Source organism: Pleuronectes platessa, chromosome 19, assembly GCF_947347685.1.
Source record: "Pleuronectes platessa chromosome 19, fPlePla1.1, whole genome shotgun sequence".
Classification (NCBI taxonomy): Eukaryota; Metazoa; Chordata; class Actinopteri; order Pleuronectiformes; family Pleuronectidae; genus Pleuronectes; species Pleuronectes platessa.
In genome coordinates this window covers 20,351,618-20,379,084 of record NC_070644.1, presented here as the reverse complement: position 1 = coordinate 20,379,084, position 27,467 = coordinate 20,351,618, and the positions used below count along the sequence as shown (strand labels likewise).

General features: G+C 47.3%; 1 protein-coding gene across 3 annotated transcripts; it reads left to right on the top strand.

Moving 5' to 3' along the window:
• Positions 1-1,942: 1,942 nt before the first annotated feature.
• On the top strand, positions 1,943-27,364 carry shroom3 (shroom family member 3). 3 transcript variants are annotated; one of them, XM_053411718.1, is made up of 26 exons: positions 1,943-2,023; positions 7,147-7,308; positions 12,382-12,507; positions 13,933-14,151; positions 14,240-14,556; positions 14,639-14,891; positions 15,101-15,156; positions 15,295-15,718; positions 15,815-16,111; positions 16,288-16,351; positions 16,463-16,717; positions 16,835-16,968; positions 17,083-17,232; positions 17,484-17,956; positions 18,110-18,325; positions 18,443-18,653; positions 18,761-19,061; positions 20,730-20,800; positions 21,622-21,710; positions 22,079-22,841; positions 22,939-23,137; positions 23,586-23,731; positions 24,558-24,651; positions 24,851-25,016; positions 25,105-25,226; positions 25,753-27,364. In XM_053411718.1, exons 1-26 carry the CDS (start codon positions 1,953-1,955, stop codon positions 26,131-26,133), a joined length of 5,760 nt encoding a protein of 1,919 aa, XP_053267693.1. In that variant the 5' UTR covers positions 1,943-1,952; the 3' UTR covers positions 26,134-27,364. The 3 variants fall into 3 exon arrangements, with proteins under 3 accessions (XP_053267693.1, XP_053267691.1, XP_053267692.1); XM_053411716.1 differs by having other exon boundaries at positions 16,288-16,717; XM_053411717.1 differs by lacking the exons at positions 1,943-2,023; positions 7,147-7,308 and adding an exon at positions 9,998-10,980 and having other exon boundaries at positions 16,288-16,717.
• The last annotated feature ends 103 nt before the right edge of the window (positions 27,365-27,467 follow it).

The following is a 27,467-nucleotide window of genomic DNA, read 5'->3' as shown; positions in this document are numbered from 1 at the left end:
GAGGTTTTCTGTAGGATGGGGGGGGGGGTGGTCAGAACCTCGTGGTCGAAACCACAAGATGGCGGCGTCTGGAGCTATGACATTTTGGCTTCATATTTGTACAACGGGTGGAAGTGGAGACGTGTCGGCCATCATTGGACACTGAACTGATCACTGGGAGAACGTGTCACTGAGCATCTCTCCCAGTTCTCAGGCTGGTGCCAGGTACAAAGCCAGGTATGTGTTTGGGTTTGGGGTGTGGCCGCGAGCGGAGCGGCTGTTGCTACTGCAGCTTTTATTCACTGGAAGAGGCATGACACAATACAGGACTTTAGACTTCACACACACACACACACACACACACACACACACACACACACACACACACACACACACACACACAGGGCGACAAGCAAACGTGGCCCCGGTGGGAAGGCGTGGCGAGGAGGGACGGCGTGAGAATCACCAGCAGAAAGACGAGTTGTTGATTCGGTCTGATCGGCTTCCTGTCTGGGACGTGATGGGGAGCTGTGAGAGATCAGCTGCTCTCAGGTCTGTTCTTATCGAGGCAGGACAGTAAAGGGCTGACATGTGCGTTCTGAGGTCAGCAGGTCAAACTCTGCAGCTGCACATCGCGATTCAGGAAGTCAACATTCTGAGTAGCAGCCGTAATATTTTAACCATCCATGGTAGACGCGACACAAGTCTGTACGATATCAACTGAGTTTTTAAGAAACACAATATCAAGGACAAGCACTACACTACCCACAATCCTTCAGGTGTAAAAGCGATGGCTGTGATTGGTGGTGCTCGCATTCATGATGGAAAATGTTTTACACATCCAGGAAAATGATTCCAGCTGCGATTGGATCGTCCAGTGTCACATTCGATTTAACTATGATTTCTATCGCGCCAGAGTTTAATGGCTCTGCTGCAGTGACACCTAGTGGCCGGAGGGATGATGCTCTCAGGTTGTCTGTTTGACCGTCCCATTCGTGAACGTGATATCTCAAGAACGAAGTCAGAGTGACCTCACGAAACACATTTAGTCTTTTAGAGAACAGGAAAAGTTCTGAAAATACAACAAGGTTCAGTTCTGGAAGCGCTGGAAGTCATTAGAGAGAGATCCTTCACAACGGTTTATAGGATGTGTCGTTCCTGGAGTCTTGTTCCTTTTTCCTTTTATACTTTTTGTTTTGCTCTGAATGGAATATCGAAGAAGGTCCTAGATGTTCTAGATCTCCTCTCTGAATACAGAGGAGCTGTGTGTTGTACTGCAGGCCCCTCAGTGGGTCTGTGATAAAGGGCCATAAAGCAGATGTGTGTTTTTGTGTTGACCTTTATCTTGTGGGTCACGGCTGCTGATAATAACCCTGCTGAATATCGCCCTTTATTTTTCATAACCATCATATCTGTATGTTTTATTTTCTGAGGTTTTATCTGAACTCAGTGACTCCGACTGTTCCTGTCTTTGTGTTTCTTCTCGTTTATCACTTCCTCCATCACTTCTCCTCTCAGCAGCTTCTCTGGGACAATAAAGATTTATTGAATCAACATGATGATCACGGAAGCACAAGGCCAAAGTCTGTGTGTGTATGTGTGAGTGTGCGGGTGTCTGTCTGTGTCTGTGTGTGTGTCTGTCTGTGTGTGTGTGTGTGTGTCTGTGTGTGTGTGTGACAGTTGGCACTGCGTGTGTGAGTTTCTGTAGCAGGTGTTAGCGTGTGTGTGTGTGTGTGTTTGCGTGTCAGTTGGACAAAAGGTGTGTGATGTCTACACCAAACACACCTGTCAGTCAGACCCCGCCTCACTCACCTCACCTGTTTGTGCGTCCACCCACCTCTCTCTCCTCCGTACCTGCAGCTCTCCCTCTGATTGGTCCGTTTCAGGTGAGCCCTGATTGGCTGAGAGCAGAGAGGTAGAGCGACACGGAGAGAACCACAGATACACAAACTGTCAGAGGGAGAGATACAACAATGATGCTAGTGTTTTTACAACAGGCTGACAACAACCCAGGTGGTTTTATGGGGAGCTGCACATCAGAGCTGTAAGTGTGTGTGTGTGTGTGTGTGTGTGTGTGTGCGTTGCTTTTGTTATCACCTGGACGCATGCAGTTTTTTCTTTATTGATGCAAATCGACTTGAATTAAAGTTCAGACTCTGAACTCATAGAACCTGAAGAAAAGATGTGTTACTGTTGTGTTACTGTCCACACACACCTGGTCTGAGCAGCAAATCACTAAAACTCAAACCATGTGTAACTGATAATCCACTGCAGGAGCTGAGAGGACCAATAGAAACACCTGTTCCAGACTGAAATATAATATATATCCAGTCATTATAGTTTATACTGTGTTTCCTGACTCAGTTTAAAAGAACATCCAAAATTATATTTACTTTAATACACCAGTGAAAATATACAGTATTTGTTTTTCTGCAGACGTTACTAGACTCCTCCATTTATTTTCAGTTTTTCAGTTTCATGTGCGGGCCCCTCGGTGTCGGGCCCCTCGGTGTCGGGCCCCTGGGGGGGGGATGTACATCAGAACACATGTGACCGGCTCTGGCCCGGTCGGGGCTGTCGGATCAGGACAGCTGTGGTTTCAGGGGGAAGTTTAACTTTTTAATGGGAAACAACAGATGGCTGCAGACTCACCACAGTGTTGTCGTCCCAGTGAGGTTGCTGGGAGACCAGTGGAGACCAGTGGGGACAAGGCGGATGGACACACTGTGGATCGTGGAGAAATAGATCCTGTGAATGTCCCTGAGAGCTCAACTGATCACAAACACTGAGGTTATGGATTTACTTTAGAGGAACTGTACATGTTTGACCTTTGGACAGAATCAGGCTAACAGTTTCCCTTTGTTTCCAGGCTTTATGCTAAGCTAATATAGCCCCGTGCCAACCATAGGTCTGTGGTGTTGGTGTTGATCACCTCGTCTCACACAACAAAGTAAACGACTATCGATATAGTGTGTGTGAGTGCGTGTGTACTTGAAAGGATATCCTTGTGAGGACATTTTGGCCAGTCCTCACTTTCTGACCTGTTTCTACTGGACTGTTTGAGGGTTAAGACTTGGTTCTGGTTCTGGTTCGGCATTTAGTTTGGATGGTTAGGGTAAGTTTAGTGCTGCTAGTGTGTGTGTGTGAGTGTGTGTGGGTTGATGATGCCTTTTTTGTGCTGTGTTTAAATTGATACCTGACACTTATTTATTTTTGTGAGGGAGGTAAATTTATCACCACTCACCTGTGCTCCTAGTGTTTGTGTGTGTGTGTCTGTGTGTATAATTTCAGTGGAAGGTGTTATGCACATGTGAAATAAGACGTGTGAGTTGGTTTAGCGTGTTGTGTTGTGTATTAATCCTTCTTACGTTGCACCATGCAGCCGGTTGTGTTGTCATCTAATTCCCAGTCGTTTGCAGGTTTCCCTGGTGCTGGGTTTCACATGCAGACGCTCACGAGGCTCCTGCTGGTCAGAATGCAGAGTTACTCACTTCTACTGATGATGTAGTTTCCAACAGCAGAGCTAAAGAAACAGTTGAAAGGTCATAGGGTGAATCCATTCATGTTTTATTTGTTGCATCCATATTTAATAGGCAATCCAGCATCAGAGGGTACAACCCTAATAAATGATTTGTTCTGTTTCTTAATCTGATTCTAGTGATGAACCGCTATTTGTTGTTTTTTGCGTTATCTCCTTGTTTTTACTTTGGATCGTTCACTGGTTATTTTTCAGATAAAACCCAGAGTGTATGAAACCCGAACATCTGTAACATCTGTTCCACATGAAAACAAACCCCAGAACCCGGCAGCTGTGGTGTGTGGACTCTGCTGGAGCTCTGTTATGAATCTAAGAGCCGGGGACAGACGGGATGTGGAGGATTTACAGAGTCAGTGTGGTCAGGGTGAGCAGAGCAGGTCTGTCCTCGTGTCCTCATGTCCTCATGTCCTCCACTGCTCTCCTTATTTGCACATACTCTGCCTGACAAAATGCAAAACTGACCCCAGAACAACAGCACAGGACTCTCCTCACTCAGGTCTAATGTTCTGATGAAGATTTGACTGAATCCTCAGAGATCGGCCATGACACCGGTTTAACTCTCAGACTTTTTGTTTCTCGTGTCCTTTCTGAACATCGTGTGTTGAGCCTGTGGTGAAGCCGGACGCAGCTTTTCTTTCTGAAACTGTCCAAATGTATAAATATTAAGTCGCCTGCAGGGAGGGGGTGGGTTAAAGAGCAGGAGTGTGTGTCTTCCTGTGGGTCAGTGTGTGTGGAGGTCACGCAGCGTGTCTCAGTGTGTGTCTGTGTGTGTTAGGTATAAAAACAGTCATCTGTGAGATAGCAGGAATATTTGTTGGAGCTGTTGTCAAGGTGCAGTGACCTTTGACCTTTGACTTCTTTGGATTCCTTAGTGAGGCTGTTGATCTGAAGACTGAAGCTTTTAATTATTAAGTTTTCATGTCAGTGTTTCGTTTGAGGTGACAGAGGTTTTGTGTTTCCTGTGGAGCTACGACAGGGAAGCAGTGACTCTAACGTTTATATCTCTCATCAAATTATGTAAATGTTGTTTTTTAGTTTTTTAGGAGACATTTTTTAAAGTGGTTTGAAACTGGTCACGTGCTCGATGACGAACGAGGTCCGAGGAGGAATTTGAACACTTTGTCTTCATGCAAGTTTTGATCACTGTTGTGTAGGTGCCCCCATCTGCCCCCCCCGCCCATCCCTCCCTCCCTCCACCCCCCCCTCCCTCCCTCTCTCTCTCTCTCTTTGTCTTCCTCCATTCATCTCCAGTGTTTTTGTGCCCTTTTGTTGTTGGTTGACGTAATCGAGCCGAATGAATGTTTGAGTTTCTCTGCTCAGGAAAAGAAGAGGAAGAAGTCATTACAGGGACAGACACGATGCTGCTACCCAGGCAACTGCTCGCTGTGTGTGTCTGTGTGTGTGTGCGTGTGTGTTTAAGACTTTGTGTAGGAGATCCGTTCACACTGTGACTTTTTAAAGACTCATCTGGAAACTCTTTACACTAGAAGACAATGTTTGTATTGGAAACTTCGGCCAGATTGTGTATGAAGAACACAGGAATTCCTCCTTCGATATCTCTCCTTGGTAAATACAGGATCGTAGATGTGTTGAGTTGTGTATTTGATCAGAAAATTAGTTGAGCAATGACAACAACTTTTTCCCTTTGATTTTATGCCAATATTACACAGCGCAGAGATCCCAGTAGATGAGAGATGAGTGAGGAGTGACCTCAACCGGATGGACACCTGATATGTTGTGTTTATAGTCGTAGCCTGCAGGGGGCTGCAGTGAGTTTAACTTATTGCGTTGTGTATATTTCTGTAGCTGGACTTTTAAAGGAATCATTTACAGTTCTGTTAGCTGATATGAAAAAACCTCTTTCAGACCAAAATCATCAGTTTTCTGTCTGATGATTGTATCCGTTCACATTTCAGCCAGGAGCCAGATGTGAGTGGATGTTTACTGGTTTTTTGACCAGTGGAAAAAACGTTTAAGAAAGTTCTGGGATCGAACGTGCTCGAGTTGAGTGGGTGAGTCCATCCCAGAAGTTTCAGTTTCACAACATGTGTGTATAGGATAAACCACATCACATGAAACAAACCACAGAGCATCACCCAGCATTCAAATCATTGAACTGCAACAAAGACGTCTCATGACTCTTAAACTTTGAGGGACAGCAGAGGGGGCGGGGTTAGCTGCAGCGGGCCTGATGTCATGATGATGTCACACATCAGGATGACAGTGCACATTTCTCCCTGTAGGTTAATCCTCCCGGGTGATACACTGGACTAACCAGGTCACACATCACTATCTCCACATGTTGCCCACAGACACTGGGACTGAAGGTCCATTCTTGATTTTCAAAACAGCCGCTTTTCAAAATAAAGTTCAACACAGAATCCAACTTCACCTGCTGAAGTAGAGTCGACTCTGACCCCAGCATCACACGGCTGCTCAGAACTCCACATGGTGTCAGTGAGGTGGAGGAGGCTGAGGAAGAGGAGGCAGATTGGGGGATGAAGTGTTCAGGTGCAGTGTGAGGGTCAGTTGAAGGGATGAAGGTGTTTTTATTTGGACTCTCAGATCCGAGTAAAGCTTGAACTCAGTGAACTCAGTGCTCGGTGAAAGGTCCATCAGGAATGAGTGTGTGTGTGTGTGACGGGCTGGAAACAGGAAGGAACCATTATCATGTATCGGACAGGAAGTGACAGTGTGGCCTCAACCAAACCTCTGACGGGGCCTGAACCCATCGCGTTCCTGTCTCACACGTCGGGTGAGTGTAGAGCGTGTGTTGTGATGGGAGGCGGAGTCACATGACTCTTGTTCTGGTGATTCCCGGCCCTTGTGGCTGCCGCAAATTCCTCGGACCTGCTCGACAGGTTTCACTTTAATGGGCCTTTATGTGTTTATCTCTGTGTGTGTGTGTGTGTCTGTGTGTGTGTGTGTTTTGATGTCTACTGTTGTCTCTTCTGAATACACCACAGTGGAATGTCCCAGGTGAATAATATAAGTGTGGGTGTGTTTCTGTGAGTGTGTGTGCTTTTGTGTGAGTTGTGTTCTTTATTCATCTGTGTGGCAGGAAACTGGTCTGACTTCAAAAAGACACTGAAACTTTATTAGATGACAAAGGTTGTTTTTTTTACAAGAAACAATAAATTCTGATATTGAAAGTTTCTTTGTAACTGTATTGAAGAGATCTAGTTGATTATGGGGGAAGTATTTGACTCCAGTGAAGGGACTGGTGGATATTTGAGTCTAAACTGTGACCTCATCATTCTCCAGGCTGAAAATAGTCCAGAACATTAAAAGTTTATCTGACCTTGAACTGCAGCTTCCTGAGCGCCCTCTGGAGGCCACTGGGTGAACAGAATTAATAAATGATGATGTGATCGTAATGAGATCAGGTCGGTCCGGTTTCAACCGGTCGGACCTATTGTTTATTTTGTCAGCCTGTAGATAGAATATATAAAGACGGACCACATGTCAGCTCCCGAAAGAGGAGGCGTATTGATCGCCCCCTGGTGTCTGGCTGCAGTGAAGCTCATAAACTCCACCCCCTCCATGTTAGCAAATGGGACATGGGCCAAACTAAAAAGTCATCCTCTGTCCATCATATTGACATCTGTGTTTTCTGTCTTTCTCCTCAGGGAGTTTAATCCAGGATTCATCAGAGAGTCTTCACCTCCCTCGCTCCTTGCTCTTCCTCCTCCTCCTTCGCCTCCATCACCACAACAACAACAAACACCAGTGTCATCCCACCACAGCCGGACCTCTTCAGCAGGAGGAGTCCAACTACGCATTAAGAACAGGTAACAGCGGCTCCGCAGTTTTCAACTCAATACAACAACCTGATGAGGTTCTACACTAAGTCAGTAACCACAGCTGCTCTGATGTGTATTAAAGTCGAGATCATTGACAGGATGGTCGAACCCTTGGTCTTCCATCCTGTGACAGTAAGAAAGGTACGAGATGGGTCAAAGGTCAAAGAAGGGTTGTTCCCCTTTCTGAGGTTTGTTTGCAGCTACACTGTCACTGCGGGGACTTCCTGTTTCGGGATGGTCACACACACACACACACACACACACACACACACACACACACAAACAGGAATTGATGTCAAATCACTGACAGGTCTATAGGATGTTAGGATGTCCTTCCTGTGCTTCCTCTGTGTGTGTGTGTTTGTGTCGTCAGAGGATTGATTACAGTGTTGTGTGTTGGGGTCAATCTCAGGTCAACAGGAAAACCAAGTGTCAGCCCAGGTTGCCATGGTAACCATCTCACAATACCTCTGTAGATTCTCTTGATATTTTTACTGATGTATTATTCAGAAAACTGAATCTGAACATATTATATATAGTCTCAGAAAAAAAACTTTGTAACAAACACACACACACACACATACACACACACACAGTATTTGAAGGAGTTGATCTCCATATTAGGTTGAAACTGGCAGAGTATTTATAGACTGTTTGTCTAAACAGCCTGAGTTTATACTGTGTGTGTGTGCGCTTGTGTGCTTGTGTTTGTGTGTGTTTGTGTCTTTTCTTGCTCTAGCTGGGAACACCAAATACCAATGAGTCAAAACCTAGTTCCTGAGTTTCACAGTAGAGTTATGGAGCTGAGATGTGAACTGAGGTGAAGTTAGAAGATGGTCTGATGATCCTGCACCTTCACACACACTGTACCAGATTAGCAGCAGGAGCAGGTTTTGAATTATGGAAATCTTCAATGTCCCAACAAATACAGACCAACAAGCTTGTGTGTGTGTGTAATGACCACCTCAGCCTCTGGGGGGAACTATCGTTGTGGATTTTTCTAGCGACCTGTTGTCGTTATCAAAGCTGCAGCCACAACTTTTGTCTTTGCTCCAGGATATAAACTGAGCTTTTACTGTGAAAGGCTGTCCGAACAGTCCCAGCCTCTTCCTGCTGAGACCGAACCCTCCCGATGGTCCCATGGAGTCAGATAAACAGACTAAATGACTCCATTCTCCCACAATCCCCCGGGCCGGGGGCGGTTATCAGATCCCAGCGAGTGTGTGTGTGTGTGTGTGTCGGGGGGGTGTTAATCTAAAGAGGAGAGACTGACTTCCTCTTTCCCTCTCCTTCTCTTCTTCTCCTTCATTCACTTTTGTCCTTTTTTCTTTCCCTGCTCCTCACCTCCCCATCCCTCTCCTCCTCCTCTTCTTATCTTCTTTCCTTTCCGTTCCACTCTGCTCCATTCCTTTCATTTCTATTCCTTTCCTATGAATCACCACATTTTTCATCCCATAATTGGACAAAACAAACACACACACACTAAGTTTGTTACCAGACCTGTCAATCAATATGTAGGCGTGTCCAATCCTGACGGGCGGCGCCTGAGCATCACTGATGTTGCCGTGGTTATCTGCAGCTTGAGTTCTAACTTCGAACAGCAGTCGGCCCGACAGCCAATCAGAGAGCAGGATTGTCTGTGGCCGTGGCTGTTGATGCAGTCGAGTGTGTGTTTGTGTATCTTGGTCCTTGGTGAGGACGGAGGGACCATGAGAAGGTTTTGAATGTTGCTCGAGACCCTTGATTTGATCCAGGGCCAATGATGATGAGGTTCTTCCTGTTATTGACTGATTGTGGTTTTAATGAGGCGACACTAGAACCTGTGGAGGTTTCACAGGTTCTAGAGATCCTTGAAAAGGTTCCAGGGCCAATCAGGAGGTTCCTCGGGTCATTGACTGTCTCAGGCGGATCCAAGAAGGAACCTCAACACCAGAGGTCCTTAGATAAGTTGAAATAGAACCAGTGATGTTCTACTTTCCTGTAATTCAACAGAATTAGGTCAAATAATTCAATGATAGTGTATTTAATAGTGTTATATGAATATAATAGTTATAGTTTAATATACAGGGTTAGGAAGATGTTCCCACAATCAACGAGTAAAGTTCATGCATCCTCTTAATTTCCACACGCACACACACACAAACACACACACACACACACACACGCACACACACACACACACACACACACACACACACACACAATGATGGAAGTATATAAACTGGAGGCCTGATATTTTGCCGCATCAGGGATGTCTTGTGATTTTTGATATTTTCCCAGATTTCCCAGAGACTCATTCATGTAACTTGATGGATGTAATCAGACACTCTGATATCTGTGAGTGTGGTTGGTGGACTGTTGTCCTCGGGGGGGACACTCCTGTATGACGTCATCACAGCCTGATGTGGACGTCTCACAGCGAGAGGATCCACTCTGACCGTCCCCTTCTCTCTGATGTCGGCTCTCAGACGTCTGATGATCCTCAGTCGTGGATGTCAGAGACGATGAAGCACAGCGCGGTGGCTCCTCGTCTTCGTGGACACGCCCCCTTGTGTTTGGACTTCAGTCCGTCTGACGGTGATAACCTCAGAGTCGATCATAGTGAGTTCATTGTTCGCTGCGGAGCCGCCTGCTGCATCATGAGACGTCTTCCTCCCCACGGCCACGGAATCCATTTCTGTCCCAGTCAGCTCAATAATCCACTGTTTTCTACACCTCCCTCTCTCTGTTTATCTTCTTACTCCTCCACCCTCCTCCCTTCCTCTCTCACCTTTGCACTTGTAGTTGCTTCTTCTTCTTCACCTCCTCCTCCAGTCTTTCCAGATTTTATTTTGTTCTCACACCAGGAATTATAGAACAGCAGCGTTCTCATCCCCCAGCCTTTTTCATCCTCCCTTTCCTTTATCTCTCTCTCTCACTGTTTCCTCTCTTTCTATCAGTCTTGTAGTTTCTTCATTCCTCTGAATCTTCACCCTAACTGCTCTTATCTCTCCATCCTCCCTCCCTCTCTTTCTGCTCATTCCCTCCCTCCCTCTCTCTCTCTCTCTCTCTCTCCTCAGACGCTCAGTGTCTCTCGCTCACACACATCTACAGCCACCATCCAGACCGAGCCGGGCCGGGGATGTTTACTTCATGCTTTTATCTTACGCCGGCCTAATGACACTTAATTGCTACATTTGCCTAACGAGCTCGGGGCCGGGGGCCAAGGCAGCGCGACTCGGCTTCACGTGCCAGAACTGGAAGTGGAGCAAAGAGACGGGATCAGGAGAGCAGAGTCGGAGGAAATAAAGGAGCGGATCATTTTCTAAGGAGACACTCAGACTAATTAGATTCAGGACGAGGGTCTGGATTTATTTTAAGTTCAGGTTAAAGATCAAAAAAAGGAAATAAGACGAGGAAAGTTGAAGAAAGTTGGGGAGAAGCCTCTTCCACTTTCTAAGAGACGGATAGAAAAGCAGAGAAGAAAGAAACTAGAATAAAGAATATTCCGAATCGCACCATGGAGCTGCTGGAGGTCTTCTACCGCAGGAAGCTCCGCAGGAAGCAGAAGAAAGCGGAGCTGGGCCGCTCGGACGGGGCGTTGTGCCGGACGCCATCGGACGCCAACGTCAACGGCCTGGCCACCGGTCTCATCTCCAAGGTCCTCAGGTTCACCGCCAGGTAAAACAGGTCACATGATCCAGGGAGGAGCTCTGATCAGGTCCCGACAGAAAAGACGGGTTGATGGTTTGTCGTTTGCGTTCAGACAGAAAACGTTTTATATATTCTTACAAATAGGATTTTTAAAAGTTTTACCATTTCTTCATAGCAAAGAAAATGATCTTGATCGAACTGAGTGTGATGAACATTGTTTCACTTTCGTGGCAATTTTTGGTGAATACTGAAAATGATCGTTCTACACTTATATCAAGAATCACAAGACATCCCTGATGTGGCAAAATATCAGGCCTCAAGTTTATATACTTCCATCATTGTGTGTGTGTGTGTGTGTGTGTGTGTGTGTGTGTGTGTGTGTGTGTGTGTGTGTGTGTGTGTGTGTGTGTGTGTGTGTGTGTGTGTGTGTGTGTGTGTGTGTGTGTGTGTGTGTGTGTGTGTGTGTGTGTGTGTGTGTGTGTGTGTGTGTGTCAGTAGAGATTGGTGTATTCAGGAGTTTAAACTGAGTTTGTAAAGTCCATATATTCGACTTAACATTCATGAGGTTTATGACAGGTTTGACTTGGACACTTGATTCTGAGACTTTTCGTCTTCTTGGACGTTTCGTACGTGTCTTCGTTAAATCGGGCTTGACCTTTGCCCCCCTCAGATCACCAGTGCAACTGAAATAAAACCTCTTATAGACATGATGGTTCTCACACAGAAAGATGTGGGTATTATCGTTATGTATTGAACCTTTGTTATGTTGCTTTTGATATGGTTTTATTGCACTGTCCTAGTTTCCAATTCAACTACATTTTAAATCGTATCCACATTAAGGCGAACCAGGTTTTCAAACAGAAACCAAATCCAACCACAACGAGACGACACCAGTTCCCACAGACATAATGAAGAGGGTGAACATCGGCAGTGATAACGTGTTGAGGTGTTCCAGTCACGTCCGGTCATTACCCAGAATCCTCCAGTCTCCTCTTTACTCAGATAGAATCTCTTCCTGTTGATCTGCGAGGAAAAGAACGGAGAGCGAGAACGTGTGGAATGTGACGAGGACGAGGAGAGAGAGTTGTAACGGTCGAGCTCTTCAACATCTGTTATCACTGAACTGGTTAGATCACAGGTCAAGGGGCGGTGATGTCACACAGATCATCACGACCAACTGAACACAGAGACACTTTAGAAACGTCTGGTGCTCACAGCAAATATTAATTCACTGTTGTTTTTTCTGTTTATTGCACTTTGTGTAAAAAGCAAACAGCTGCCATCTTGTCTTGAGCGGGAGACCTGTATCTCAGATTTCTATGCTTCACTGTCGGGAGCTGTGATGTCGTCCAGGTTTATTTTTGTCTAAGTTGTGAATGAGAATCTGAATTCACACACCGACCTCCTCTTTGTGTTGTGACCCCACAGACGCACTGACCCGGCTTCTCGTCCTCACTCGTGGCATTCGACGAAGCTCGCGGGCGCTCAGCGAGAGACCGAGCGAGACCCGATGGACACGTTGAGCAGCGTCTGGCACCAAAGCTATCACACCAGGTCAGCGCTCAAAAACTGCTCCCATATTTAATAATCCATAATTTACCTGAGTCTCTGCTGGAGCTCCGCCTCCATATTCATACTGCGGATCAGCTGGGAAATATAGTTAGTAACCAGCCAGTCTCTGTCTTCTGTTGTTGTGGTTTGTGTGTTTCTACCGATGTCAGAGAGAGAGCAGAAAGAGAACGTTTCTGGAAATGTATTTCGAAGCTTAAACCGTTAACCCATAACCTAATCATAACCCTTATCTTAAACCTAACCAAACCTTAACTTTAAAACATGTCTTCACCTTCAAGTTAAATGGTTTTTGTCCAAATAATGTGACGTTGTAAATAGGTCGAGTGAAACCTGAAACCATGTCCTGTGGGTGAAGTCTGTAAACGTCTGTGCTGCTCTGCTTTATTAGAACTGAAATAAACGACGTGTGATCAGAAAGTCAGAGTCTGAAGTCTGAGCTGCAGAGAAAGTTACTGACACAAAGAAAAGAGGGAAACACAAACAGGGACTGTCCTCTTCTCCTGAGCAGAGCGGCATTGTGTTTGGTTGAAGGCCCTGGTGGGTCAAACTGTGACGCACACACACACACACGCACGCACGCACACACACACACAGACACACACACGTTCCAGTCGTTTGTTCAGAGGGAGGTAACAGCAGATTCAGCAGCAAATCAACAGCTTTGCAGCCGGGACACAAAAAGCTTCTTTCAGACGTTCAGGTCACAAAGAATCAGGTCTTGTTCAACCTTCTGGAAATAATCAGTTAATTGTCGTCTTTTATGAAAAAAAAAATCTGCTTAAGAGACTTTGAACAACAGCGAGTAAAAGTTTTTTAATGTTTCTCATGTCCGATTATTTTGTATGAATATTTTTTATGTGATAAATTGCTTTGTATTTAGTATTTAACGTAGCACTTTGCATACAGCAAGTTAGCAAGAGTCCTCAACGTACATGTTCACAGCCAGATCAATGAAATGCAAACTCCTACACTCATTTCAGCTTTATAAGTAAGAAGTGGCCAACTCTCAAATTCATACTCCGAACAAATAGGGGGCAGCATATAACTAGAAGGTCGGGGGTCCACCTGCCTTGCTCACAGACAAGGAAATGTACTCTTTGCATGTTCCATGGTCAGACTGGCCTTCACGCACTGGGCCTGGTGGACTGTCAAAAGATCCATAAAGTTTTTACAACCCCCGTCAGTAAGAACCACTGCCACCAAATCATGTGGTGTTTTGAGTGTGATGGATTCAGACTGGAGGCCGATTGCGATGTTGTGGCTTGTGCCCTACTATCACCTCTTGTGGCAGAAAGGGGTATTACAAGAGAAGACGGCTAGAATGCTAACTTTAAGTTTAGTGAAGAGATGATTTCTTCAATTGCTAAATATGAAATGTCCTCGTCTGTCTCTCCGTGTCGGTTTCAGTGCCTCGACCACCAACCTGTCCACTGGCTTTGACTCTGGCAGCAGCTACCTGAGGAAGAGTCCGGACCAGTACAGCTCTCGAGGCAGCATGGAGAGCCTGGACCCTCCCCAGTCCTCCCAGCTTCACTCTGGAGCTCAGCACCACCACCCACTTGGACACCATGCCCACGGTGGACCTCACCCCGCCTACTCCTCCTGCCACCAGCTGTCCTCGGCCAGGTTCATAAAAACAAATACACTTCAGCAGAAACCGACTGAAAGTGTGAAATGTACAAAAGTGTGATGATCTCTAATTGAATCTCTTCAGGTCCTCAAACAGCATCGACCACCTCCACAGTAAACGAGACTCCGCCTACTCCTCCTTCTCCACCAGTTCCAGCATCCCAGAGTACCTAGCCTCCACCCCCTCCTTCAGCCCAGAGCGCTCCTACTCTCTAGAGACCGTCCCTCAGAGAGGAGGGGGGGGTGGTGAGAGGCAGCAGGCGGACATAGATTACATCCGCTCAGATTACGACGCCCATCAGGGTCTTTCTCAGGAGCAGGAGCTAAGTTCCAACTCTGCAGCGACGCTACGCAGCAGCGATTCCAGAGGGACGAGGTCGGGGCTGAACCGAGATCTGCAAGGTGACCTGTCGGTTTCAGGAGTTTTCAGGTAATGTTATCCTGATATGATGCTCACCTTTTTTCTCTGTACTATTGCGTCCAGGATCATTGGCTGGTGTCTGCTATCGCGGCAGCAGCAGCGGCAGCAGCAGCAGTAGCGGCAGCAGCAGTGGAGGCGTGCCAGCTTCTAACAGACACAGCGTGGGTCCGATCTGGAGCCCGGCAGCCAGCGGTAACTCCTACGAGAACCTGAAGGGGGCACCAGCTCCACCGCGGCGCAGTGACAGCTACGCAGCCATCAGGAACCACGACAGACCAAACTCCTGGTCCAGTCTGGAGAACGCCCGGTCGCTGCGGTGAGTCGGATCCGTCCAATCAGTGACAGCGATGATGTTGAAGAGAATTTATTAAAATCAAAAGCACAAAGTCTGACTCACTTGGCTTTCTACGCACACCTCATTCATTTCTCCTCATCTTCATCAAAGATAAGAAGGATTTTCTTAAAAGCTCAGAAATGATTTAAAAAATGAAATGACAGTTATATATTTGTATCCAATGTGCTCAGGTCTCTGCACAAAGGCTCCTGGCATCACTCCAGTGGCCCCGTGGCCTCCGGTGCAGGTAAAGTTAAATTCGATCTCCAATGTTCTGGTTTTGTCTTTTTAATGCTGTGGATATTAAAAAGTGATCCTCTATTGAGTGAGCAGCTGATGCGAGCTGCAGTATTTTGTCTGACAAACTTCACTGCTGTGTTTCCAGCTAAAGGCTCGTATGGCATCGAGGGTCAGCTCCACACAGTGATAGAGAAGAGTCCAGAGAGCAGCCCCACCACCAAGCCCCGGCAGGGGGGAGGCTTTCCCCAGCCGCCCTCGCCCCCGGAGTCTTCCTCTGGATCTGAAGGCCCCGGCCCCCAGGCGGGCCGACTCATACTCCCCACAGGGATGTACCACGTCCCCCAGTCCGAGTCCCACTATGCACAGATGCCCAGTTCCAACCCTGGACCAGGCTCCTCTGGAATCGGAGAGAGGGATGAAGGAGTGACCGAGCGGCAAAGGGATGGAAAGATATTAACTACAGAAAATGGACATCAAAATAGCATTTCTTCTTCTTCAGCACACCCACACTCCTCGTATTCACGACCTCCCTCTTCACAGCTCAGGACAGAAACACAGGAGGCAGACAGGTGAGGATTTGTCTTCTTCTGTGTTCCATCACAAACTCACTTGACTTCTACAGCTCTAAATGTTGTGATGCTTACTCAGTGTTTTGGTTTTATCAGGCCTCAGCAGGCAGAGTCGGCCTTTGTGAACTACAGTGCCCTCATGAAGGTTCCTGGAGGGCGACCAGAGGGTCACACTGGGAACCAGAGGCCCCCAAACCACCAGGAACCTCCCAATCAGAGCTGCCATGGGTCCTATACTCATAAAGGCCAGGGACCCCACAGCCACATGTTCCAGGAACAGAACCAAGGTTTCCATATTCCCCATATCCAGTCCACCCCTGGACCCAGGCCCTCGTCTTCACAGGAGTGGATGGACCCGTACACATCTGTCCAGTCCAGAGGCGACCAGAGCAGGTATGGAGGGATGATCAGTCGGGGCACCTTTCAGGATACCTTTACCTTTGAGGCATTCCCTGTGATCTGGGCTGTGAATTCATGGTGTATTAAAGCTGGTTAAAATCAGTGATGGCTCTTTTCCTCCTCATCTCTTACTTCTCATCCATTTTCTTTTTCTCCTTCCCTCCATTCAGATCCCTGGACCGGATCAGCATTCACTCAGACTCAGAGGTGTTCTCCAGGCCTCCACAGGCACAGGTACCACCCCCCCACTCATCTCTTCACGCTCAGCCTCAGGTTCCACCAACTTCTGCCTCCCAGACTTCTCCCCATCACCTCAGTGACTCAGCAGCTTTGCAATACCAACAGTGGGACGACAGAGAGCAGGATAAAGACGGGGAACACCCACTGACCCGCCTGGAGATGGCCCTCGCCGAGTTCCAGCGGTGCACCAGCTCTGACAGTGTCGTCTCTGCCAGTAGCCTTGGCAGTGGTAGCTTTGAAGATGGCGGCCATGGGCCGACCCGTAGCCTCTCTGTCTTAGAGAAAGTCAGTCGCTTTGAGCGCCGGGAACGAGCCGGGAAGCAGCGCAGTCACAGCACGAGCAAAGCCAGCCATCAACGGGTAACTCCAACCAAACTGAAAACTACTCTTTAAAGCCCATTTGATTGTATAAAGTGCAGATCTGCCTCTTCTTGTTGGCGGTGACACTGATTCACTGTTTCCTGTTTTCTGAATCAGATGAGTGATAGAGGCTGCGGCTCCCCCTGTAGAGCAGATGACCTGAGGAACATGTTGGAGAGAAGCACTAACGGGACCAAAGCCCTCAGAACCCTGAGCTACAGGGGAACGAGCAGCGACCTCTTGAAATACAGGTAGAACGGAAGCTGGAACTAAAGGAGATAAAATGTCCTTTTACTGCATCAGATCTATATAATCCCAATATTAACTGTATTTATAACAATTACACTTTTCTCTGTGGTGCCCAGGACCACAGCAGATCCCAGTTCAGCTCTGCAGAGGAGTCGCAGCAGCTTCCAGCTGGAGGAATCCAGGGAGATGGACAGCAACAAGGACTTCACAAGGAGAAAGGACTTCCAGGAAGTGGTGGGCACCCTGCAGGACACCTCCTTCAACAGGTCAGAGGGCTTTACTGGTCCAACAAGTCATTGTCTCTCAGCAGGTCAGCTCCTGCAAATGGTCAGAGTCCTTTAGCGATTTAGAGTCTAGAATCAATTTCCCTGCTAGTCAGTCTCCCAACTGCTTACAGGCCTTCACAAGGTCAGAGTCCTTCAACAAGTCAGAGTCTTCCAGTACCTAAGAGGTCAATCATTACAAACTGAGTCTTTCAATATGTCCAATCCTGACTTAAAAACTTGTCTCTAATCAGATCTTACAGAGACTCTTTGAAAGATGCCCAGTCTAAGGTCCTGCGGTCCACCTCCTTCAGACGGAGCGACCTCAACTCCTCAAACAGCCCTCCACCTGCAGCTCCTTCTCCTGCGTCCTCCTCCAGCAGCCACCATTCTCCAGCCGTCCCTGCCAAGTACCACTCCCTGGAGAAGAAAGGCCCAAAAACCATGCCCAAGCCCCATGGCATCATCATCACGCCTCACTCACCACCACCGGTCACTTCCCCTCACACCCCGAAAGAGCGGCATGTGGTGACCCCGGAGGTTCGAGGACAGAGCCCTCCAGCTCTGCCCAGTGTCCCAGCTGTTGGACCTCCTGCTCTGACACGAATCTGTGGCCGCAAGCGTCTGATGGCAGAGCAGAAGAAGCGCTCATACTCGGAGCCAGAGAATATGCACGAGGTTGGGATTTCAGATACCGAGACTGCTGCCCTCTTCAGGCGTGGAGGAGGTAAACAATAAAACTCGTACTTACTTTAGCTAACTTTAGCTTTGGGCTAACTAAAGCTTAATTTGTATTGAACCTTAATTCTTTATAAATACTGACAGAAATTACTCTTTAGCACCAGGTCAGTAACCATGACCCTGATCTCCTGTCTGTCAGAAACCAGCGTGAAAGACCGGCGGAAGATATTTGAACTGGCAGCAAGTCGTGTCGGGGGCGGGGCTCCTCAGAACGCCACGCCCAGGCCGGATCTACGGCAGCTTCAGCACGACGCTCTCACCGAGTATGTGGAGAGGAAGCGAAGCGTGAGGAGAGAGGAGGGAGGACAGAGGAGGCCTCGCAGCGCTTTTATACAACCAGACAACAACCATACGGGTGAGTGCAAGGAGGGAGTGTGGATCTAATGAAAGAAAACAGTCACTGAGGCGTATTGATGTGATGATGAAGACAAATCAGTAATCACCTTCTTCCTCTTTCCCATGTTCCCTCCAGTCTCCTACAGTTACTCAGAGACCCAGAGCCTCTCCTCAGCCTCCAGCTTGCTCTCCCTCCAGGACTCTGGCCTCGAACGAAGCCACTCGTCTGGGGAGCGGCGCATCTGCTCCACTCTGCCCCCTGGAGTCGACCTGCGTAACCACCAGTCCAACCTCTTTTACCCGGGACGAGTGACGACTCCGAGGCCTCCAGCGCAACCCTCACACCGGTAACCAGATCCAGACACGTGCAGCATCTAATGCTAACGCTAAACGTCCAGACTGAAAAATGAATTTTTACAGTTTAATAAGAGTTTTTCCTGGTTTCTCTTTCCAGTGCTCCTCCTGACTCACCCCCGGAGCTCCAGGCCAAGTCCCTTCAGGATCTCAGGTCTGTAGCAGGTCTCAGCAGACAGAGTCAGTCTGTGAGTGGAGACCTGGGTCACCAGCAGCCGGACGCAGAGCCTCACCTCAGCCTGGGTCTGTCCAGGCAGCTCAACGGGGCTCTGCAGAGGGCCGGGCCCAACCGGAGCCCGGGAAGATCGGCGTCCGCTGAGGATCTGCTGGAGCATTCCGAGGAGAGACAGTCGACACACACCCGCTCCCGCTCCTCCCCGACCGGGGAGAGGGTTAACAAGGTAAGGACTGTCCAATCAGAGCCAAGTGTGGAGGTGATGTCACCATAATACCCCACATTTGCGTGATGCTGGTCTGGCTTGTCCCCAAACGACGCCATGTGAAGAGAGAGCTGAGGCCCACATCTCCTATATGCTCTGAAAATGGTTAACCAATCACAACTGAGTGTTTCAGCTGACCAATCAGGTCTTAAAGACACAGGAGCTAAAACCAAGTGTTTGAGACAGAGGCTGAAGAGAGGAGCTGCAGCGATGGACAGTCCGAGGAAAGTGATTCGGAACATTAGAGCGTGAAAACATGAATATGAGCAGAGTGTCGCACTTAACAGATTTATCATGATGTCTGCACACAGATAAAATATCAAAGGACTTTTTCAAAACTGAAATAGACACAGGTTATAAGTCTTAAGACATAAAGTGACATCACATCGTTAAGCTTATTGATTTATGTTTGCTATTGTCCACTCTGGTTTGAAACGAAACATCAGCTACTTGAGACAAGTCTTAAACAAAGTCATGATCCTTGATCATTTGACGACAGTTTGTCGTTGGAGGACATTTGGTCCCAGAGTCGCACAGGAAATTCCTTGAGTCCTCAGTTTCCTGTGAGGTGCCGGAGAGCCGGAGCCGGTGGCTGGGCGCTGTCCGATGTGGACGATGGAAAAGATAACACGCACACGTATACAGAGCATATGACATATCTACAGAGGTCCTACAGGAATGCAGCAAAGGATGAATTTGTCCTTTATCTCTGTCGGTGATCAGAGTGTCACATAAACATCATTAGAGTTCAGACAGACAAACGGACACTCTGCCCTGTACTTTAAACAATAGATTTCAGAGCAGGGGGGGGGCAGTGGTACATTTTTAGATTAGTGGTGGGAAAAATTTGCATTACGGCCAAACTGGTGCTAACTCCAAAACTATAAAAGCTTTTCTTTCATTGTCCAGCTCTCTGACTCCAGGTAGCGTCTGGTTTCAGTTGGTTTTTGAATCAACTGGTAGATGAGTCGAGATTCTGCTGGAGAGGTTTCGATGAACAAAAAATCTATTTGAACGCACCATTTGATTCATAAAGTGAAAAGTGTTTTTCTTTATAAAGTAAAAGAAGCTTGTGATGCTGAGATCAAACACTTGAGGCAGCGGTGTCTGTTTTCAGGGTTTGATAACATCTGAGGTCAGACATGTGATTTCTGATGCTGCCACACTCTGGGTCTGTTGTTTATATTTGGTCACTTGAAAACAGGAACATTCAGTGTTCATGATAGTTCAGATAAGTAATATTAAAAAAAACTAGACTCCCAAAAGGTTCTTTAGATTTATTCAGATTCAGAAGCCTCTCGGAGATTTATGACAATTTACATTTTAGTTACATATAATAATCTTTCCAGTAGTTTGGGGGTAATGCTGCTAATTAGGAAGGTAAGGAATAAAAAGGACAGGTAAACAATTTTATTGGTTTCCTAAAAAATTCTTGTGAACCAAATGACCTTTAACTTTCTTTTCCCAATTTAGATTTTGAATTATAAAAACAAATCTCTAAGGAAACGTAAGGTGAAAAAGATGCACAAGAAATTATTATGAATAATATTAATACTATTACCATCAATCTGAATCCATAAACAGAGTATTCAAATGTAGTTTTAACAGAAGTATGTTTGTGTGTTTCAGGACGTCCCTGCAGGCGGAGTCAGGATGTTCGGTGTGTTCCTCTCTGGACGCTGCGCTCAGCCTGTGGACAGGTAATCATGTGACCAGCTGATCGCATCTGAGAGCAGGTTTCACATCCTGGGTTTAAAATGAGAGGGGGGGGGGGCAGCAGGTGGAAGGAGGGAAGGAAAAAGGGGAAGAAGGAAGTGAAGAAGGAAGTGAAACAAGAAAAGAAGAAAAGGGTCCTGAAATTTTAAAAGTTGGGAAGACGACCGTAAAGGAGGAGAGGGAGGTAAAAAAGAGGGAAGGATGGATGAGAGAAGAGAGGAAGGAGGGAGATAAGGTGAAAGAACAAGAGATGATGGATTGAGTTAGAAGTGAGGAAGAGTCTTCTCCAAATGGTTTTAAATGAAACTCCAGGCAAGCTCCTGGAGGGGGAGGGGGGGAGGAAGGGAGGAGTGGTTGGTACGAAGGGAGGAGAAGAGGGAGGACGAGGCAGTCTGAGGTGAGAAGTGATGGAAGGAGTGAGGGGGAGGAAGATAGGAAATGAGACCAAGGAGTGAAGGAGTTGGATCGAAGGAGCTAAAGAGATTAGAGGAGGGAGGAAGGGAGGAGTGAAGAAGAGGAGGAGATACTGAGGAATTTAAGGAAGACAGAAAAATAAACAAAATACCAAATCTGCCCACAGAGGTTTATGTTTGTTCTGAAGATGTGAAGGTCAAAGGTCACTGCAGGAATTCTGCCTGTTTACACTGATGCTCTGAATGAAACCAGGAACCATCAGCGCTGGTTCATGACCTTTAAGAATCATACGCTTGTTTACAAACCGCTCGGAGAAGCAGAAGTAAACAACAAATCTAATCTGAACATATCGACTCAGTCACAGCTCTCTGTTTCTTCTGGTTTCTTCCAGACCTGCAGACCTCCAGGATCCAGAGGGTCTCTGTCCTCAACCCTCCCAGGACAGTCTGAACACCATCCAGCCTGCAGCTCCTCCTCCAGGTCCCTCACCTCTAAATGTCTCTCAGTAGAGATCAGATCAAAGTCCAGTAGTCTCCAATGGTCAAGATCATTGATGTGGAAAATGTTGAAAAATGTCCTAAATCACAAAGTTCAAGAAAGATCTTCTTCAAAGTTTAACAGGATCTTCTCTGACCTTAACAGCATCCGTTCACAAAGTATCGTTTAAATACATCGGATAGTTTTTGCAGAATCTTGCCTAATAATAACAAACTCACAAACCAATGAACGGGGGTGAAAACATAACCTCCATAACTAGATTTACGGCCTCGTGGATTAATCCAATCGTTCTTTGGTAAATGATAATTCTTGAATTCTCTTTCTGACTCTTCTTTGTGTTTTGATCGTAGACCCAGGCTCCTCCCCCTCCTACACTCCTGTCACCCATAGGGAGCGCCAGAGGACCACCGAGCGCCAACGAGCCCACAGCACCTCCACCCTGGCTGCCTCCGTCGGCCTGCCCTGCCCCTTCTCCTCCCCGGGGGCTCAGGAGGGAGGAGGCACCGAGTGGCAACCCAACGAGGGGCTGAGCCTGGCCCACCTGGACGCCTTCATCTACCCAGACATCCCACTAACCAGCTCCAGCACCAGTGATGGCGCTGTGGGAGCTGACATTAACACCACTGGGTTTGATGAAACCCGTCTGACGGACAGACAGACAAGACGCCGTTTGAGTGACTTCAGCATTTTAGAGGAAACTGAGAAGGAGGCGTACAGAGGGAGAGCGCAGAGCTTAGAGATGATCGGTGGACGTTCCTCAGAAAACACTGACCTTGTTTCACCAGTGAGGACGACCCCCCTGTCCCCGCCCTCAGCCCCAGCCGACAGGAAGGACAGTGAGAACAGTTTGTCGTCTCCTTCCCCGACCTTCTATCCGTCCATGCGTCACCTGTCCTCACTGAGAATCTCAGAGTCCAGACTCTTAAGCCCAGTTGGGCTGCCGCCCCCGGTAGATTCCTCCAGAGGCCGATCGCAGGACGACTTTGACGAGGTCTTCCTCCAAAACCCTGCCCCTCCCTCCCCTCCTCCACCAATCAGAGAGACGAGCCTCGTGGAGGACTTCCCACCTCCTCCCCCTCCTGTCGAGTTGGAGCACGATGAAACTGAACTCAGGTCTGTGACTTTTATATTCAAACCGAAATGTAAATATCAACATGAATCGTTTGTGATCTGATTCTATTCTTCTTCCTCGTCTCTTCCCTGAATCCAGTCCTAATTCAGAACTTCCCAGCAGGAAGTCGTCCCCCCCTCCCCCCTCCAGTGTCTTCCCTCCACCTGTGTTGTCCACCATCACTCCCATCAACACACACACCACAACCCAGGTCAGCCTCAGTCTGGAGTACCAGCCCCTGCCTGAGAGGGAGAAGACACCAGAGGAGCTGCGAGTTGAGGCACTGGCCCAGAAGTTGGTTGGTACCTAACTCTACATTTGTCCCCTAACCCAAGTTCTGTCTCTAGACTTTGTCCCCTAACCCAAGTACCGTCTCTAGACTTTGTCCCCTAACCCAAGTACCGTCTCTAGACGTTGTCCCCTAACCCAAGTACTGTCTCTACCTTGTCCCCTAACCCAAGTACCGTCTGTCTCTACCTTGTCCCCTAGCCCAAGTACCATCTCTAGACTTTGTCCCCTAACCCTGGTACCATCTCTAGACTTTGTCCCCTAACCCAAGTACCGTCTCCATCTTTGACCCCTAACCCAAGTACCGTCTCTACCTTGTCCCCTAGCCCAAGTACCGTCTATAGACTTTGTCCCCTATCCCAAGTACCGTCTCTACCTTTGTACCCTAACCCAAGTACCTTCTCTACCTTTGTCCTCTTACCTAGTTAGTTTCAATTCTTCCATTTCCTTGTGCCCAGGTGTTGCAGGACAGCTCTCTGGCGCCCCTCCTGGACACGTGGGGAGCTAAATCCACCGTTGAGTTACTGAAGGAGATTTTTCCAAACAGCCGAACAGCTGATAAATCCCATTGGCTGCACAGAGGCAGCTGTCAGATGGATGAAGGGTAATTCTAAATCAAACATTTACATTCTTGTTTCAGCTGACGTCCTTTTATCTGCGAGGAAACAACAAACCTCTGCTGACTCGGCACGTTGTGGCTTTTAAAGTCAGCGACATCTAAAATGTGTTTGTGTTTGTTGGTGAACGTCGTGTTCGGGGAAGGAATGTTTCCTCCGGAGAGAAGACATCAGTCATCCACTGAAGATTCAAGAGAATGTTTCCATTAGAAATCTTCAGCCAAGTGAAACCAGTGAAACCTGTGCAGCTCTTTGTTGAGTTCCTGTGAAAGTTGTGTTTCCTTGTTTCCAGAACAAATCAATCTAATGTATTTAAGCTTCCCTGCACTGGAAGCAGGTTAGAAGGTGAAAGTGTGATTTCCTGTTGACAGGATGTTGTTGACATCATCGTCAGGACGAACCAGACGAACCTGATAAACATCTCAACACGTTTCAAAGTCTGAAAGAAGCTGCTGCAGTTTCAGCTCAGAAAACAAACTGTTTACATTTGTCCTTCCCTGTTTCCGTAGTGGTCGGATGTTCATTACTTATTATTACTTGGTTTTCTTTTGGTCACTTGTTTGATTTTAATGTATGAACAGTTGACTTACACTGCCCCCTGGCGGCCAGAGTGGATACTACAGAGTACCATATTAAAAAGAGAATAATTGAACAAATATTACAATGTACAGATGAACAGGACAACAGGAGCTCATTCCGGCTTGTTTGAGATCTTCAGTTGTGTTGATGAGTCTCTGACGTGCAGTCTCATCCTCATTCGTCTGTTTATGAAAAATACAAAATTAAAGAAATAAACGAGTAACTAATCCTCAGGATCCAAGATGGCCTCTTTGGTTCTGCTCCGAGCTCAGAGATGGAAGGAGACACAGAGACCGAAGAGGAGGACAAAGATGTCAACACTCGAAAGGTAAAAAGAAAATATTTTATTAATCTTCACTTTACTGAATTTGCTCAGAATGTTAACGAGTTCTTCCCTCATCGTCCCTCAGACGTGTTTTAATACAATCAGTTGTGTAGTTTCTGGCTTACACTGCTAACGAATGGTGATGAGAACATATCGACCTTGACCAGTGAAACTCCTGAGACTGTCCCTCCCTGTCCACTAGGTGGAGCTGTGTGAGGCTCTGAGGAGCAGCGTGGACGCTCTGCGGCAGGAGAAGGAGGCGCTGAGCGAGGAGCAGAAGCATCACCAGGAGCTGGGGGCGAGCGTGGAGGCGCTGGTGCAGGAACGCCTCAAAACCAATGAGAGGGACAAGTACAGCATGTTCATCGGTACAGCACCACACCGTCACCAATCATACACCAGCTCCCATGATGCCTTGCTGTTAGACACGCACATGTTGACATGTTGTGTTTGCAGGAGATCTGGAGAAAATCGTGAACCTGCTGCTGTCGCTGTGCAGTCGACTGTCGAGGATCGACCGGGCGCTGCTCGCTCTGCAGAGGGAGGGGCTAACGCAGGAGGACGCAGCGGAGGAGCAGGTGAGACAGGTCGTCCCTCACCCGTCTGTCATACATGACTTAACCCGTCTGTCATACATGACTTCACCTGTCTGTCATACACGTCTTCACCTGTCTGTCATACATGACTTTACTCATCTGACCACACATCAGATCACCTGAGCTCCATCTCTTGAGAAACCTTTTGCCTCCTCGGTGGCGACACCCAGTGGCCAGATGGATTATTATTGTTTCTGTGAACACGATATGTCAAAAATGCTTCAGGGCTGTTTCTTCAAATTCCACATTAACGTTCACTCGGACTCAAAGATGAACTGATTAGATTTTGGTCAAAGGTCAGGACGCACTTATGGGAGTGTGAAACTGTTCTGGTTGAGGGAACAACAACTTATAAACTAATCATTCCAGTTCTTATCTTAGTTTCAACATTCTGATTAACTGTGGTTAAAAGTTAAGTTGTAGTTGGGATGTAAATAAAAGTTTAAAAGTATAAACACTTGTTTATTATGAATAAACTGTTGACCCTTCGTCTCCTCCTCTTCGTCAGGATTCCCTCCATCACAAACGCTCTCTGCTCCTCCGTCAAACCGAAGACGCCTGGGAGCTGAAGGAGAACCTGGACCGGCGGCAGCGGGTCGTCCACGCCATCCTGTCCGGCTACCTCACCGAGCCGCAGCTCCGGGACTACCGCCGCTTCGTCAGCACCACACCCTCGCTTCTGATTCGCCGACGGCACCTGGAGGACCTCATCCGACAGGAGGAGGAGCAGCTGACGCGGCTCGCCGAGAGCCTCCCGGTGGAGGTGGCGGTGGCTCGCGGCTGGTCGAGGGCCTCTCCGTTCTTACTGCCGCCCTGTTCCTCTTTGTTTCCACCGCTGCTGCCAGGCCCCGCCCACTCCGTCAGGCCCACCACGGTGACCTCACTGTGACGTCATGGAGATGCCACTGCTGCAGGTGGCAGTGGAGGACAGGAAATGATGACGAGACGATGGGTTCCTTAAAAACCGTGAAGGTGTCTCATGAAGGAGAAAACCTGACGCAGGTTCTGTTCACACTGAAGAAACTATGCAGGATTTATACGTGAAGAAGAAAAGACGTTAACGAGGCTCGTCACATTTCAGTTTGACCTTTGTTCACCTCAGCGTCGGCCGGGACTCGAACTGCTGTCGATGTTCTGAAGCTGTTTTCAGACGTGACTCCAGAAAATCTCCAGACACTTTTCTAAAGTTCACAGCTTCTTTATCCTCAGAAAGGTTCATTCGAAGAAAACTCATCGTCAAGAGGAAAATTCTAGAGTTACATGTAAAATACACAACAGACTGTAAACTCCTCAGAGTAAAGATCCTTTCAGCAGATAAATCACAAACATGTCCAGAGCTAGAATCACTCAGAGCTCATAAATCTCACCGTGTCATTCCTGCAGGTTAGAAGAAACCAGCAGGAATCCTAGAAATGCTTCCGTCTCTGGAATTGTCCCCAAACGTCGGGGGGCGTGTCCTCGCCCACGGATCTGAACTCGTCACTGTCACTGCAGCTCGTAGCACTTTCAGCTGTTTGACTGGTTTACGATGAATTTACACCGAACCAGAAACTCTCATTCCTCCTCGAACTGTTTCCTCTATTCAAACACTTGATGTCCCAACTTGTGTCAACTTTGACCTGTTAAATATTATCAAATATCAAAATAATGAATTTAAGATAAATAATTCTCATCTTTACGACACAATCACTTTGTGACAAAGTGTTTCTTTCCTCTTCTCGTTTATTTTAGTTTAAGTTTCTCACTGTGGTTCATCAATAAAACAGTCCCCCCGCCCCCCCCCCCCCCGGACTCCAACTGGCACAAAGAGCTTCTGTTCTACAGGGTCAATATTTATTGTGTAATTAAAATCTGCAGCGACGTGTAAATCTTAAATACAGAAGTTTTTTTATTATCCTTCGAGCACCTTTTTAAAAATGCCACAAACATTACAGCTCACGTTCTGCCTTCTGTCGTCGTCACTGATTTGACTGTTTGTTTCTTGTTGTTTCCACAAACAGAGAATCAGAGACATTTCTTGGTTTTATCGTTGAATCAAATTCAATGTTTGCTTTGAAAGAAAAAGGGCGATTGAAAAACTGCTCCTGGTTTTTTGCAAAATAAAAGTATTTCGTAAACGACTTCAGACTCTTTATGACACACACACACACAAACACACACACACTGAACCTCATTAACCTGCTGTAATGTGGTCATTTCTCCACTAGGGGGCAGTCTCTCATT